The following is a 15,116-nucleotide window of genomic DNA, read 5'->3' as shown; positions in this document are numbered from 1 at the left end:
TCACTGCAGAAATCTTAACAAAACGAAAATTCATACTTAACAAATTCTGTCCCATTTTCAAATATGAAATTTTCTGAACACAAATTTGACAGATTGGGTGGATCTTTTGCTCAGAGACCAATTAGTCAGTTAATTGATGATGGTTTGAAACCAAATTGAGGCACTGGAAGTCAAGATCCCAAGAAAATTGAAAAATCATATTGTCCCATTATCTGTCCCATTTTCAGTTTTTGAAGATGAAACTTCCAGGACCGAAATTTTACAGTTTTGACTAAATTTGTCTCCCAAAACCAATTAGTCAGTCAACTATAGATGGCAAATGACACGATTGGGGTGCTAGAAGTTTGATTTCGGTCGGAGGAACTTCACTGCAGAAATCTTAACAAAACGAAAATCCATATTTTACAAATCCTGTCCCATTTTCAAATATGAAATTTTCTGAACACAAATTTGACAGATTGGGTGGATCTTTTGCTCAGAGACTAATTAGTCAGTTAATTGATGATGGTTTGAAACCAAATTGAGGCACTGGAAGTCAAAATCCCCAAGAAAATTGAAAAATCATATTGTCCCATTCTCTGTCCCATTTTCAGTTTTTGAAGATGAAACTTCCAGGAACGAAATTTTACAGTTTTGACTGAATTTCTCACCCGAAACCAATTATTCAGTCAACTATAGATGGCAAATGATACGATTGGGGTGCTATAAGTTTGATTCCGGTCGGAGGAACCTCACTGCAGAAATCTTAACAAAACGAAAATTCATATTTTACAAATTCTGTCCCATTTTCAAATATTTTATCAAATGACCAATTAATCAGTAAACAGAGGATTGTATGAGAACAATTTGAAGTATTGGAAGTCAAAATCGCCGAATAAATGGAAAAATCATTTTCAGTTTTTGAATCATAGGACAAGAAATGGGATACGACACAACTTGACAAATCCTTCGGAAAATGAAAAGATTGAATGAAAACAGAAATAAGTGGTCTATATCAGCTCAATTACTCCTTTGTTATGGGTCATGTCATTCACCTACGTCGCGACTAATTTGAATTGACGTCAATTCAAATTTTGCGGACTTTCTAAGCGCGCGATTAAGTCCACAGAAAACGACTCCGCGCCACGACAAAACAACTCCAAACGACCGTTTATAATTGGGTGGAAATGTACCCCTCGAATTTAAATTACTAAAAATAGATCAAATCTTAAACTTTAAATTCTGCATAAATCTGGAGCCCAAACTATAACTACATAATATTATCTAACTCTTAATCACAATTTACTCACGCACCAGAGTGCACCCATCAAAGTCACTGAGCTTAATGTTAAAAGCAGAGTTATGTCCCTCAAAATAGCCCGTATCAGTATCATTTTCAGGCTCAGGAACAAACGGCATCTCCATTCCTAACATATTTTCCCAGTCTATGTTTTCAAAGAAAATGTGCTCTTTAAGTTCATCAAGACCTGCCCGCTGATGTGGCTCACTTTTCAGGAGCAACTCTATAGCTTCCCTGGCATTGGTAGACATATCTTCCGGCCACTCCAAATCCAGATTAAGAATATTCCTAAAGATATCAGGAACATTAGAGTCATGAAAAGGAGGCACACCGGCTAACATCTCGTAGAAACACGCGCCTAATGACCACCAGTCTGCAGCTATGGTGTGGGTCTTGTGTAACAACAGCTCCGGTGGAATGTAGTCAGGCGTGCCGATGACACGTGACACATCTTGACGTACTTCAGCGCAGCCTGATTCCGATCTGTCGTCACTACCTGACTTGTCATCGTTGTCCTGACAAAGTTGTCGTCGTTTTGACAACTTGTCGTCGTTTTGACAACTTGATTTGTCTTCATTGCTCTGACAATCTGGTTTGTCTTCATTCTGACAACCCGAGTTTTCATCATGACCACTGAGATCAGCATCGTCGTTTTCACCGAAAGAGATGTCTTCGTCTCGGTAATGAGAAACTATTGAGGAGTTACCCGGGCTGGAATCCATGAGACTGGTGTTAGGAGAGACAGCCAGCAGAGAGCCAGGCGAGGGGGCTGGCAGAAAGCCAGGCGACACAACTGGCAAACAGCCAGGCGATTTAACTACACTCAAACGTGTGGGAGATTTGGTGATGTTAAGACTGTTATTGGAGAGGTTACCGAAGGAGCACCGTTTAGGAACAAATCTCTTCCTCCGAGTAATTGGAGTAGCTATACTGGCTGTGGGGGACGACAAAAAAGGTGAGCTGACAGGACCCGGACTTTTAAACGCTATCTTGGTGGTCAAGGAAGCTAACTGTCCGGGAGTTCGCCAGTTCCGTGAGGGACTGTATCGCGTGTAGGGGCTGTACACCAGGTCACTTATTGTTAATTTCCGCTGGAGTCTGATGGAGGAGAGGCCGAAGTCGGTGAGTTTAACATGGCCCGCACGGTCGATAAGCATGTTCTCAGGTTTGATGTCCTTGTGGATAATGCCGTGAGTGTGGAGGTAACAGAGAGCCAGGGCTATTTCTGCTACGTACACTATTGCGTGATCTTCTTCCAGACACCCAACGTAACTGATGGAGAGAATTTGACATTGGTTCATGTTAATATTCATAATTTGTAATATTAACAGAGGTACTAGCAAAACTGAGGTACTAGCAAAACTGCTCTAAAAAGAGATTTTAGGGAGGGGCGCCAACAGGGAGGCGCTTTTTCGGCGGGTAAATATGATCACAATTTGGCAGTATCTGCCCGGAAAAAAACAAGTGATTGTTGGGCTAACCTTAGGAAAGAACAGAGGTCCCCTCCTATCAGATACTCCATCACAAAATAAACTTCTTGTTTACTCTGAAAAAGTAATCGTTACATAATTGTAACCAATAGTTTATACCATTTATTAGTTTGTAAAGGACCTTGCTAAAGATAATAATAATTAAGATATCCGACCAGGAAACGGTTTGAAGTAAGCCGACTTAGCCAGTTTGTGTCCCACGCCCCACGGAAATATAAAAACACAAAAAACGTACAATTTTCACGAGTCAATTTTCGCTCTGGCACATCGAAATTCGAAAATGAAGCAACAGAATTTTGGAGTCAAACGAGTCACGACCTATAAAAAGTACAACACAATACAGTATGATAACATATGATCAGAAATGACGTGCGAGTACTGACTCCTGACCTGGAACGAGTAGAAGAGCTTGACAATGAAGGGAGATTTAGCGAGGGCTAGAGCGTCCCTCTCCGTCACTACTTGGTCCACCATGTTCTTCCTGATCAAATCTTCCTTCTTCATGACCTTAAATAGTTCTAGTTTTTTAAATCTAGCTATTTATATCTGTTTGGAGACAGAACAATGGGAAATAGCGTGGTAACCTTCAGAAGATCACCCGACCCTGTCTGATTTAAATTCAGAGAGGTTTGTTCGCAACCTCTAGTGACCACTCTACTTCAGAGAGGTTTTTTCGCAACCTCTAGTGACCACTCTACTTCAGAGAGGTTTGTTCGCAACCTCTAGTGACCACTCTACAACAGAGAGGTTTGTTCGCAACCTCTAGTGACCACTCTACAACAGAGAGGTTTGTTCGCAACCTCTAGTGACCACTCTACAACAGAGAGGTTTGTTCGCAACCTCTAGTGACCACTCTACTTCAGAGAGGTTTGTTCGCAACCTCTAGTGACCACTCTACTTCAGAGAGGTTTTTTCGCAACCTCTAGTGACCACTCTACTTCAGAGAGGTTTGTTCGCAACCTCTAGTGACCGCTCTACAACAGAGAGGTTTGTTCGCAACCTCTAGTGACCACTCTACAACAGAGAGGTTTGTTCGCAACCTCTAGTGACCACTCTACAACAGAGAGGTTTGTTCGCAACCTCTAGTGACCACTCTACTTCAGAGAGGTTTGTTCGCAACCTCTAGTGACCACTCTACAACAGAGAGGTTTGTTCGCAACCTCTAGTGACCACTCTACAACAGAGAGGTTTATTTGCAACCTCTAGTGACCACTCTATTTCAGAGAGATGTGTTCTCAACCTCTAGTGACTACTCTACGACAGTGAACTTTACATTATCATTATATTATCAAATCAGATAAAATGTTTCCCATTTTGATAAAATCCCTCTCCACCCCAGTAGAGTTAACATTACAACGTTATTAGCAGAGCAAGGTTGTGAGTTGACTACTTGTTACGTGTTGCTTACCTTAACAGCATAGTGCTCTTTTGTATTTCTTCGTCGTGCAAGGTAAACTTTGCCGTACGCTCCTTTACTGAAATTGTGGATAAATTTCATGCAATCTGGTGGTTACCTCCGCAAGCAGTTTAGGATGTATAACAGCAATCAGCATGCACGTTGTGCATATTGTGGGTGTAAAAACGATAATGTGAGAGAAAAAAATGAAACATAATTTTTCTGTCCCACTAATATTCACAGTACAGATTTTCAATGTCCGATCTACAAAAGGTCAGCTAGTTAATAAAAATCGTCACTCTATAACTCTATAAATACAATTTAGCGTTACTCTACCTGATAGGTTTAATAACGATAAAGTCCTTTAACGATGTCACGTGATGTCCGCCTTTCCTAGCCTCAGAAAGGGCCATTTTAGCGATGCTCATGTGGCTCTCAGTGCTGCGCCTGACGGTGGGCTGTGGAGTGGTGAACCGGACAACTGGCTTTGATTTAAACTGGTCTGGTGAGGTTGAAGGAGATTCTGAGGGCGGTTTATGAGGGTGAGCACTGAATTTATTAAATATTAATCACGCGAACAAAGTGAAATGTAAAAGTGAAATTTGAAAATTTTTAAAAACTACTATGACGTATTAGTTATATTAGAAATCTCACGTTTTTAAACATAAACTAATCATTTTAGTTGGGGACATACTCATAGTACATTTTTTGACCAATTTGTATGAAACACTCATGTCTTCATGTACAGTATATAACTTTATTGATTTAATAGCACCTCCCCCACGAATTCATTCACACAATCCTTTTAAGTAACAACCTTTCACCGTCCTAACACTACATTAACATCAACCAATTTGAGAAACACTTATCACACGACACCCCTTTCCCCTCCATAGCCGTCCGTGGCTTCGATTGTAAATATGTCTGATTTATCCAATTTGTAATATACGCATGAATTTGAGTTCAGTGCCCACATTCCAATAAAACCTTTGCTGACTTTATCTTTCAAGAAGTCAAACTAATTTAGAGTGTTTGATTTTGAACCAACCAACTCAGTAGTACCTGACTAGTCCTCTAGATCCCGGTAAATAACAACCTCTACACTCATGTGAGTTCATAAGACCACAGCTACAAAAGCCCTTATCAGCTTGGTTTTAGGCCTTATTTATATCCTAACCTGACGGTGGTACAGAGTAGTCGGTACTAACCTGACGGTGGTACAGAGTAGTCGGTACTAAGTACTAACCTGACGGTGGTACAGAGTAGTCGGTACTAAGTACTAACCTGACGGTGGTACAGAGTAGTCGGTACTAAGTACTAACCTGACGGTGGTACAGAGTAGTCGGTACTAAGTACTAACCTGACGGTGGTACAGAGTAGTCGGTACTAAGTACTAACCTGACGGTGGTACAGAGTAGTCGGTACTAAGTACTAACCTGACGGTGGTACAGAGTAGTCGGTACTAAGTACTAACCTGACGGTGGTTCAGAGTAGTCGGTACTAAGTACTAACCTGACGGTGGTACAGAGTAGTCGGTACTAAGTACTAACCTGACGGTGGTACAGAGTAGTCGGTACTAAGTACTAACCTGACGGTGGTACAGAGTAGTCGGTACTAAGTACTAACCTGACGGTGGTACAGAGTAGTCGGTACTAACCTGACGGTGGTACAGAGTAGTCGGTACTAAGTACTAACCTGACGGTGGTACAGAGTAGTCGGTACTAAGTACTAACCTGACGGTGGTACAGAGTAGTCGGTACTAAGTACTAACCTGACGGTGGTACAGAGTAGTCGGTACTAAGTACTAACCTGACGGTGGTACAGAGTAGTCGGTACTAACCTGACGGTGGTACAGAGTAGTCGGTACTAACCTGACGGTGGTACAGAGTAGTCGGTACTAAGTACTAACCTGACGGTGGTACAGAGTAGTCGGTACTAAGTACTAACCTGACGGTGGTACAGAGTAGTCGGTACTAAGTACTAACCTGACGGTGGTACAGAGTAGTCGGTACTAAGTACTAACCTGACGGTGGTACAGAGTAGTCGGTACTAAGTACTAACCTGACGGTGGTACAGAGTAGTCGGTACTGAATGAGATCCTCCTCCTTTTAGCAGGATTCATCCTCTGTTCTATTAAAATCGACTCTTCTATTGACAGGTCCAGGTCCGTCTGAGGGAAGTTATTGTAGACTTAACTTCAATTCAGGTTAATTAAACTAATTAACTAATTGTTTTGTTTGGATCCGGACGATGTCGGCGGTTCTAATGGAATATTTACAAAAAATAATAGTATGATATCAAAATCCTGTTAAACCTAGTATAGTAGTATAAAAGAATGTAATAAAATCAGGAGAATTCTCAGCAACCAAACTGCTCACAGATTCAGGAGTCTGGATCAATCGAAATTCCGCGGCCTACTTTAATAAACAGGTAGAAAGGAAAGGGGTTGGATTGATGGTAACCAGGGAGACACCATCTGAGCAGACTCTTACAAAGACTATAGGCAAGATTTTAACCAAGCATGGGACTTTCAAAGCCAACATGAAAAGAGCTGTTGATATTGCTAGTAATTATAGCCCGAGGTCTGGAACAGTTGTTGCCGAGGTTTTACACTGATTAATAGTAATACTGATCAAGAACAGGAATGTTGAATATTTAGTGAACATTTTTACTCTGAACCAGTCGTTTATTGAGATGCACAATTTAGATATTGTAGCAGTGGTCTTGATTTTGACTATGTTTCTATCAGCAGGAATCCTGTTTTGCTTGGTTAAACTTAAGTTAATCAGATTATTATGAAAAAAATTAAAACTAAATTTCATTTTAATACATTTTGTGTTATTTGAATGATTGTCTATTAATCAAGGTACAATTAAATCACATCTAAGAATCTGAATCATATTTAGATATTTAAGTTCGTTACAATGCTCCATACACGTCCACTTTACACATATTTTTTATTCGACTTTTTCACTCATTCTTTGTCCGACGAATTTTGCATCCATTTCCGCATCAGAACCCTTGGTAGGCCAGGTAGCTCCTACAAAAGCTCGCATAAGGTACGGAGGAGCAAGATCTTGGATTACTTTCAGCACTCTGAACATGTTAGGAACAGGAATCACTTCTTTATTCTCCCTGATTCCTCGAATAGCTTTGGTTACCAGGGCCTCTGAAGATATAGCAACAGATGGATCAATACCAGTTATCATCTTGGTGTCCACAAAAAAGGGTAATACGGCACTGAACTTTAGGTTCGTTCCCATGTGATCCATTCGAAGTTGATTCAAAGTGTGAATTGAACCTGCTTTTGCTGCACAGTAATCGGTAGAACTTCTCAATGGAAAATACCCTGCCAGAGATGCTACGTTCACAATGTGACCTTCATTGAGCTCAAGCATCTTCGGCATAAAGAGTTTGATAAGCCACAGATTAGAAACTATGTTCACCATCATGGAATGCTGTATTTGAGTAAGAGACATTTTCTGGATAGCCACTCCAAAAGCCACTCCAGCATTGTTGACCAGCATGTTGATAATAAACCCAGCACCTGCTATGTCATCATGTAGCTTCTGTACCTGTTCGTGCTTGGTTAGATCACATGTGTACGAGTAAGCTCGGTGACCATCTCTTTTCAACTCCTCCACAACATTCTCTACTAATTTTTCCACGATATCAACAGTCAACACAGTGAATAGTGTTCCCCATAGCAGCAAACTGTCGGGCAAACTCTGCTCCAATCCCTTGTCCAGCTCCAGTGATCAGGATATGCTGGTTTTTTATGTCTTTCTTGGGCCTGCATCTAAAGATGAAGTAGATGACTTCAAGAAGGAAGACAAAAGGGAGCTTTAGCAAAGCCAAAATAAATGACATCTTCACGGTCTATATTGAAAAATGGTTATGGTAAGTGATAATATCTTACATCCGGGTTACAATCTTTGAACGCAAACAGAATAAAATACAAGGCAAAGACTAGTTCCTCGTGGTATTTATTTTTGGAATCTAACGATGGAATTGCACAGAGCTTTCTTTATAAGACTTCTCGGATTCTGTTCATAGCATTCACTAAAACTAAGCTCGAATAGTCAAGGTCCTAATCTATACTGGACTTCATGGCTGAACAATAAACTAACTACCAACAAACACAATTTCAGTTCGACTACAGTATAATAAGATGGAACTGTCTAAAGGTAATACAAAGACAATTGATAATCAACGTGACCCACTCGGGACAAGGCAACACAAATAATACGTTTAAGTCGAAATTAGGAACGGTAACAGAATGAAAACCTCCAAAATAATTAATTCAGGAGCCAGGACAATTTTTGTAATCTTATTACCCTTCACGATATCGCATTTCATGGCCGATTCACAAGGACTCTAACCATTTATTCCGATTTCAGTTCAGTGACTTATATCTAACCAGTGTTAAAAAGGGTGCAAAAGTAAAAACCCGCTCAATCAAAAACCTGCATCAGACTGCAACAAAAATGTCAAGCAAATAGCAATCAAAATCTAGAGAGGGTGAATGGAACACACTTAATAAATGCTCCAATTAAACTTCATAATTCCTATAACAGCACATTCGCCCGACAGCTACTAGCAAGGACCATGGATGATGACTGTGTACTGTGTAGTTTGTTTTACATAGTATGTATTTAGTGTAAGTTTTGGCTTATGATTTCTATAAACCGTTTTCAACAAGTTTTTTACGATGCAGGATTTTGTGTGGAGATTTAGGTAGAAGAAAGAACTGTGGCTCATATTTTATTATATTTAGGTCAAGGCATAATACAATATTTAGGTCAACCATGATCCGTTGAGCTCGCAGGACTGAAAGTCCTTGCAAGGCGGGTCTGGCTTAATTTGTAAGTAGGTACACATGCAGATCGTTTCATTTCCAGGGATAGCTCAACTTTATTTTGTTTAAAATAAATTGTGTATACTGCTCAAAAACCGTATGGGTGGCCTTTGGGTCTTTCAATCAATCAATCAATCTTAATACTGATCAAGAACAGGGATGTTGAATATTTACTGAACAGTTTTACTCTGAACCAGTCGTTTATTGAGACGCACAATTAAGATATTGCAGCAGTGGTCTTGATCTTGTTTTGTTTGATAAAATTGCAGTGACGATTTTTTGTCAAAATTAATACTGATTGTTGACATTTCACAAATTTCAAACTGTATTTTCGTTCATATTTTGGGTATAACAAATAATTTCTTGACTTTTAGTTACCTTACCCTACATAATATAAGAAGCGAAATAAACTAACCAGATAACAGGCATATTTCTATTAATCATGATTCATGATGCCATCATGATTATGGTATATAATTATAAATCAGAGTACGATTATCCCAAATCTATAAACTTTTCAAAATGTTCGTTACAATGATCAACACACTTCCACTTTACACTTATTGTTTATTCGACTTTTTCACTCATTCTTTGTCCGACGAATTTTGCATCTATTTCTGCATCGGCACCATTAGTTGAGCTCGTAGCTACTATTAAAGCTCGCATAAGGTACGGAGGAGCAATATCTTGGATTACTTTCAACACTCTGAACATGTTAGGAACAGGAATCACTTCTTTATTCTCCCTGATTCCTCGAATAGCTTTGGTTACCAGGGCGACTGAAGATATAGCAACAGATGGATCAATACCAGTAATCATCTTAGTATTCACAAAAAAGGGACATACGACACTGAACTTTAGGTTCGTTCCCATGTGATCCATTCGGAGTTGATTCAAAGTGTGAATTGAACCTGCTTTTGCTGCACAGTAATCAGTAGAACTTCTCAATGGAAAATACCCTGCCAGAGATGCTACGTTCACAATGTGACCTTCATTGAGCTCAAGCATCTTCGGCATAAAGAGCTTGATAAGCCACAGATTAGACACTATGTTCACCATCATGGAATGCTGTATTTGAGTTAGAGACATTTTCTGGATACTCACTCCAAAAGCCACTCCAGCATTGTTGACCAGCATGTTGATAATAAACCCAGCACCTGCTATGTCATCATGTAGCTTCTGTACCTGCTCGTGCTTGGTAAGATCACATGTGTACGAGTAAGCTTGGTGACCATCTCTTTTCAACTCCTCCACAACATTCTCTACTAATTTTTCCACGATATCAACACAGTGGATAGTGTTCCCCATAGCAGCAAACTGTCGGGCAAACTCTGCTCCAATCCCTTGTCCAGCTCCAGTGATCAGGATATGCTGGTTTTTTATGTCTTTCTTGGGTCTGCATCTAAAGATGAAGTAGATGACTTCAAGAAGGAAGACAAAAGGTAGCTTTAGCAAAGCCAAAATAAATGACATCTCTTCTCCCCACCTATATTGAATAAAAGAATGGGTAAGTGAGAATATCATACATCTGGGTAACCTTTGAACGCAAACAGAATAAAATACAAGGCAAATACTAGCAAACTCCAGAAAAAAAAACCCAAAAAACCTATTCCCAAAATGGAAATTTCAGGCAAATTTCAGGCAAGTATGAGTTTTTTAAAGAAAAAATGTTAGAATTGAGGGGCCAGTATAGGTCAGTCAACTCTTGTATTGATTAAAAAACATTGAAAGGAGTGCCTAGGGGTTTTGTTTTCAATGTAGTCTAATTAGATAAAAAGTTACAAAAAAAGGAAAAAATTTTAAAAACCCAAAAAAACCATTCCCAAAATGGAAATTTGAGGTAAAATGGGTTTTTTTGGGTTTATAAAGTGAAAATTACGAACAGCAACAGAATTAAAACTTCTCAAAATAATTAATTAAGGAGCCTGGATAATTTTTTTTTTCAATCGTATTATTCCTCAAAACTAATCGATCAAATTATTTAAGAAATGCAACGAAATTTTCGGCAGTGAGAGTACGGCAGACAAGGTTATACATCCGGATCCCGATGGCACTGTCGCGGCACTCTCGTGGCACTCTCGACACAATATCATCACAACATTTAAACAGTACAATGCATCTACATACTAGTACAATGTAGTACATACTAAATGTTTGGATAAACAATAAACCAGTGCAGCTGTGGCCGTGGGTGACATATTTAGGAAGTTAGGTAATATGATATGCATAATTTATAACTATTTCCGGGAATTATATGCACTAAAACTCGTGGACACTGAAAGCTGATAATTTGCAGATTTTTCCCGCAAGAGAAGCCCTACACTAAAATCAAGTTCAGCCCTACACAAATCAAGTTCAGCCCTACACTAATAGCATATGTTTGTCAAGTTCAGACCCTACACTAATAGCATACGTTTGTTTAATTTGCTCTCTTATCTGCTTTCTTATCTCACCTTGTTTAACGGTGAGATATTGTGCCTTTCACCTTGTGGCTTAGCCCTGCATCATGGCAGCTGTAGATGACACGGAGATCGACAGTATTATATTTAAAGCTGAGGATTGGATGACAAGAGTTATGGATCAGTTCGGTTGTGAAGAACCAATTCACATAACTTCTGTGTTGTGCAAACACTTTTTGAATAAAAGGAAATTAAATCTAGAGGATAAGGAAAAGTTTGCAGCGTTTTTTTCGGAATCGTTTCATTTGGTTCGCTTTCAAAATGACAATTTGAAGAAGATGAAAAACAGATTGAGCTCAATCAAGGATCAGTTGATTGAGAATCAGAAATTGGTCATCAGCGCTCAGGAATCAATAATTGACTGCAAAGAAAAACAGTTGCAGAAACAGTTGCAGGCAGTGCAGACCGTCGTCAAAGACATGGTAGAAAGTCAGTTTAAATCGTACAGCGATACAGTTCAGGAAAACGTCATGGTTTGTCAACCTGCAAGTTCAGTTACCGCCGAGACTTTGAAAGAGGTCGTCAAGTCTGTGGTGCAAGCAGAAGACCGGAGCAAGAACATTATGTTTTTTGGTTTGCCTGAAGATTCCAGCAAAGACTTAAACAAAACTGTCGAAGAAATTTTTGAAGAGATTGGACTGAAACCAGCAATGGAGCTCAGTAGAGTTGGCAAGTCGAAGGAGAAAACTACTCGGCCAGTCAAGGTTACTCTGTCCAGTTCCAGTACAGCCTATCAAATAATCAGTCAAGCTCGAAAGCTGCGACAATCAGAGAAGTTCAGCTCAGTCTTCATTAGTCCAGACCGCTCTTTGGAGGATCGTGTTAAGCACAGACTTCTTGTTCAAAACCTGCATAAGAAGAAAGAAGCTGAGCCAAACAAGCACCACTACATCAAAGGAGGGACAATTCATACCGAAGACAAATCAGTTAGATGAGTGTGGCTTTCACTAGAGTGTATTTTTTACAATACATGTGTTGTTATTTTATTAGGGACGATAGTGTTTGTATGAGGATGGGAACTTGTCCCGTTGTGATACAATTTTTTGTTTGATTGAGTCATTCATTCTGGCCGTTGGAGCACACAAAACTTAAAGTTTTCGCGATATTTGTCAGATGAGGTTTAAATTACATCGTAAAGTTGCTGTTCTACACAGTGTGGCATTTTCCTATTAAGAGTGCAGTGCCCTTGTGAGGGATTATTACAATTTTTATAATATATTTGTTAAGATTTAAATTGGTCATTAGAACCACCTGGGCACCGTCTCGGTTTACAATCAATCAAGCGTATTATCAGCAGAGAAGCGAGTCACCTCAGACTGGCTGGCGCGAAGTTTCAAAACAAATAACAGTGGTGCACTATATATTACACACAATATTGTATCAAGCGCACGTATCACATTACACATGTTCCAAGCGGAATCCCGTCTTGAACAGTTATAAGAAATAATACCTTCGGTTCTTCGGGATGCAAATTCCCTCCAACAAGCTGTCGGGAATTATCACGCGGAGCCCAAAGGCCAAAGAAGCGAAGGTATTATTATATTATAATATAATATGTATGATTTATAACATAATATGTATAATTTATGTTGATATGATGATTCTTGGCATATAAAATCACCGTTATTTACGTTATCTTCTCAACACATAAATAACCGTAAACAACTAGATAAGCTAGATTTCTCAGGCCCCATAGCTCTGGAGATTGTAATAGAAAGATCCAGAATATTGAAACTAAGCGTCAAATAAACTACAGCCAGGGGAACTAGAAAAGCTGAACCAGATAAAGACACCGACAGGTTGCAATTCTGCAATTCTTATACGCTGTCGGATCAACGAAGGTTGATTTGATTAGTATATTTTAACTGTCACCCATGCAAAATAAGTCAAAACTACTGGAACATTTTGTTCCAATCTGAGTAACATGAGCTCCCTGATAAGATAAATTACCGCAGTAAGTACGTGCCATATTTTCATAACCTTACTGATATTATATTTCTTCCTTAAACAGCAAGTTACAATCACTACAGATTAAGTTGGATCCTTCCTGAAAGTGATCAGATAGATGCAGCCTCTGTACCCAGTAGTCTAGTAAACCATGTCGTCGATAACAATTTAAGAAATTAACAAATAAGGAAATTAAGAAATTAAGAAATTAAGAAATTAAGAAATTAAGATATTAAAAAATTAAGAAATTAAGAAATTAAGAAGTTAAGAAATTAAGAAATTAATTGTTTGTTTTGAACCTAAAAAATTAACAAATCAATGAATTGACAAATTAACAAATTAACAAATTAACAAATTAACAAATTAACAAATTAACAAATTAACAAATTAACAAATTAACAAATTAACAAATTAACAAATTAACAAATTAACAAATTAACAAATTAACAAATTAACAAATTAACAAGTTACTATCTACTCACTCGTGACGTGTTGATGATCTCGAAACTATCACTGAAGCTGGCATCAGAGAGTTTACTTGTGTCGGTTTCATTGTATGCTGCTACTGACGATTCTGAGGAAAGAGCTGTACTAACGTTAGAGTCCCGTTAGAGTCCTTCACTAACGCCGGGAAGGGTTTTACTCATATTACAGTGGAATTTATACCTCAAACGTTTAGGTATGTGTGATTTTACACTAAACTATGCCGGGTTAAATGAGGAGGGGGTACCCTGCCAAAAGTTCAAGAAACGTCTTAGGATACCCCTTCAGTGCATTGTAGTGTACTGTAAACATAGTACTATTAACTATTATTATTATACCGTATAGAACAACAGCAAGACTGCGATGAGCAACGTCGTCCTCCTTCAGCAGTTTACAAACTTTCTCAAGACGCTCTATGAGTGTGTCCATGTCGTTATCAAACTCACTTTTAGCCTGAAAAGTAATGATCGGTAGAGTAACTGATTTACATGGTTTTAGATTCTACAAATACCTAGAAAGAAGGCTATAAAGTCTAATATATTTAATCGGAGTACTGGAAATGAAGCAAAGTTATGATTTGATGTTTGTCGTAGCGTACCTTAGCTCCATATGAGATGTCAGTTTTTTTGCCGAAAACCTCTAAAAAAGAATTCTGGATCTGAAATATGAACAAATTATGATATCTTGTGAAGATAAGGACTAAAATAATAGTAAATAGTTATTTATATAGATCGTGTCAGATCAAGCTGGGATATTTGCAGGAACACTAATTTAAGGAATTGTTTAGGATCGAATATTTGAAATGTAGACAAGATCAGAGAATATCATAACTTCAAAAAATCAATCAGAAGTTAAACGGAACTCACGTGGGCGCTGGTATTACACAGACTGTCAATCTGTGACCAGATATAGTCATACTCCAGCTTCCTCCGACAGCCACCGAAACTGACAGCGGGAGTTGATGATTTGGTTTGAGAAGAATTGATTAAACAGCCTGTTGGTCCTGGTGAGGTGATGACTACACGAGGCGTGGAACTGTTTACATTCTCATGATTTATTGGGCTTTTAAATGAGCTCATTATATTATCATCCATATCTTTCTGATGTAAATATTTGTTAGATTTAACTGCAGAATGTTAAAGTTACACATGCTGCTGTTAAAATGTGACAATAAGAACGGTAAGATGGACGAGGGCCTAAACCA

At 38.8% G+C, this 15,116-nt stretch overlaps 2 protein-coding genes across 2 annotated transcripts; both read right to left on the bottom strand.

The window, feature by feature from the left end:
• Positions 1 to 50: 50 nt before the first annotated feature.
• Positions 51 to 15,025, bottom strand: LOC134821124 (serine/threonine-protein kinase greatwall-like). The gene is made up of 10 exons (XM_063831790.1): positions 14,779 to 15,025; positions 14,511 to 14,570; positions 14,251 to 14,365; positions 13,912 to 14,003; positions 6,227 to 6,335; positions 4,502 to 4,688; positions 4,178 to 4,244; positions 3,160 to 3,276; positions 2,761 to 2,825; positions 51 to 2,551 (listed from the first exon to the last, which is right to left on the bottom strand). Exons 1-10 carry the CDS (start codon positions 15,004 to 15,006, stop codon positions 1,282 to 1,284), a joined length of 2,310 nt encoding a protein of 769 aa, XP_063687860.1. The 5' UTR covers positions 15,007 to 15,025; the 3' UTR covers positions 51 to 1,281.
• LOC134821128 (estradiol 17-beta-dehydrogenase 11-like) lies at positions 9,443 to 10,505 on the bottom strand. The gene has a single exon (XM_063831793.1). The coding sequence runs from the start codon at positions 10,494 to 10,496 to the stop codon at positions 9,591 to 9,593; it is 906 nt and encodes a 301-aa protein (XP_063687863.1). The 5' UTR covers positions 10,497 to 10,505; the 3' UTR covers positions 9,443 to 9,590.
• Positions 15,026 to 15,116: the final 91 nt, after the last annotated feature.

This window comes from Bolinopsis microptera, chromosome 9 (genome assembly GCF_026151205.1).
Source record: "Bolinopsis microptera isolate Bmic1 chromosome 9, MBARI_Bmic_1.0, whole genome shotgun sequence".
NCBI lineage: Eukaryota > Metazoa > Ctenophora > Tentaculata > Lobata > Bolinopsidae > Bolinopsis > Bolinopsis microptera.
The sequence above is the reverse complement of the archived record's forward strand: the minus strand, read 5'-3'. Positions and strand labels throughout refer to the sequence as shown.

Bases quoted from the DNA above. Each gene is read 5' to 3' on its own strand.
- LOC134821128 (XM_063831793.1), bottom strand. From the start codon at position 10,496: ATGTCATTTATTTTGGCTTTGCTAAAGCTACCTTTTGTCTTCCTTCTT.
- LOC134821124 (XM_063831790.1), bottom strand. From the start codon at position 15,006: ATGGATGATAATATAATGAGCTCATTTAAAAGCCCAATAAATCATGAG. The intron at 14,366-14,510 runs GTACGCTACGAC...ATTACTTTTCAG, and splicing joins ACATCTCATATGGAGCTAAG to GCTAAAAGTGAGTTTGATAA. The intron at 4,245-4,501 runs GTAGAGTAACGC...CCACAATTTCAG, and splicing joins ATCGTTATTAAACCTATCAG to TAAAGGAGCGTACGGCAAAG.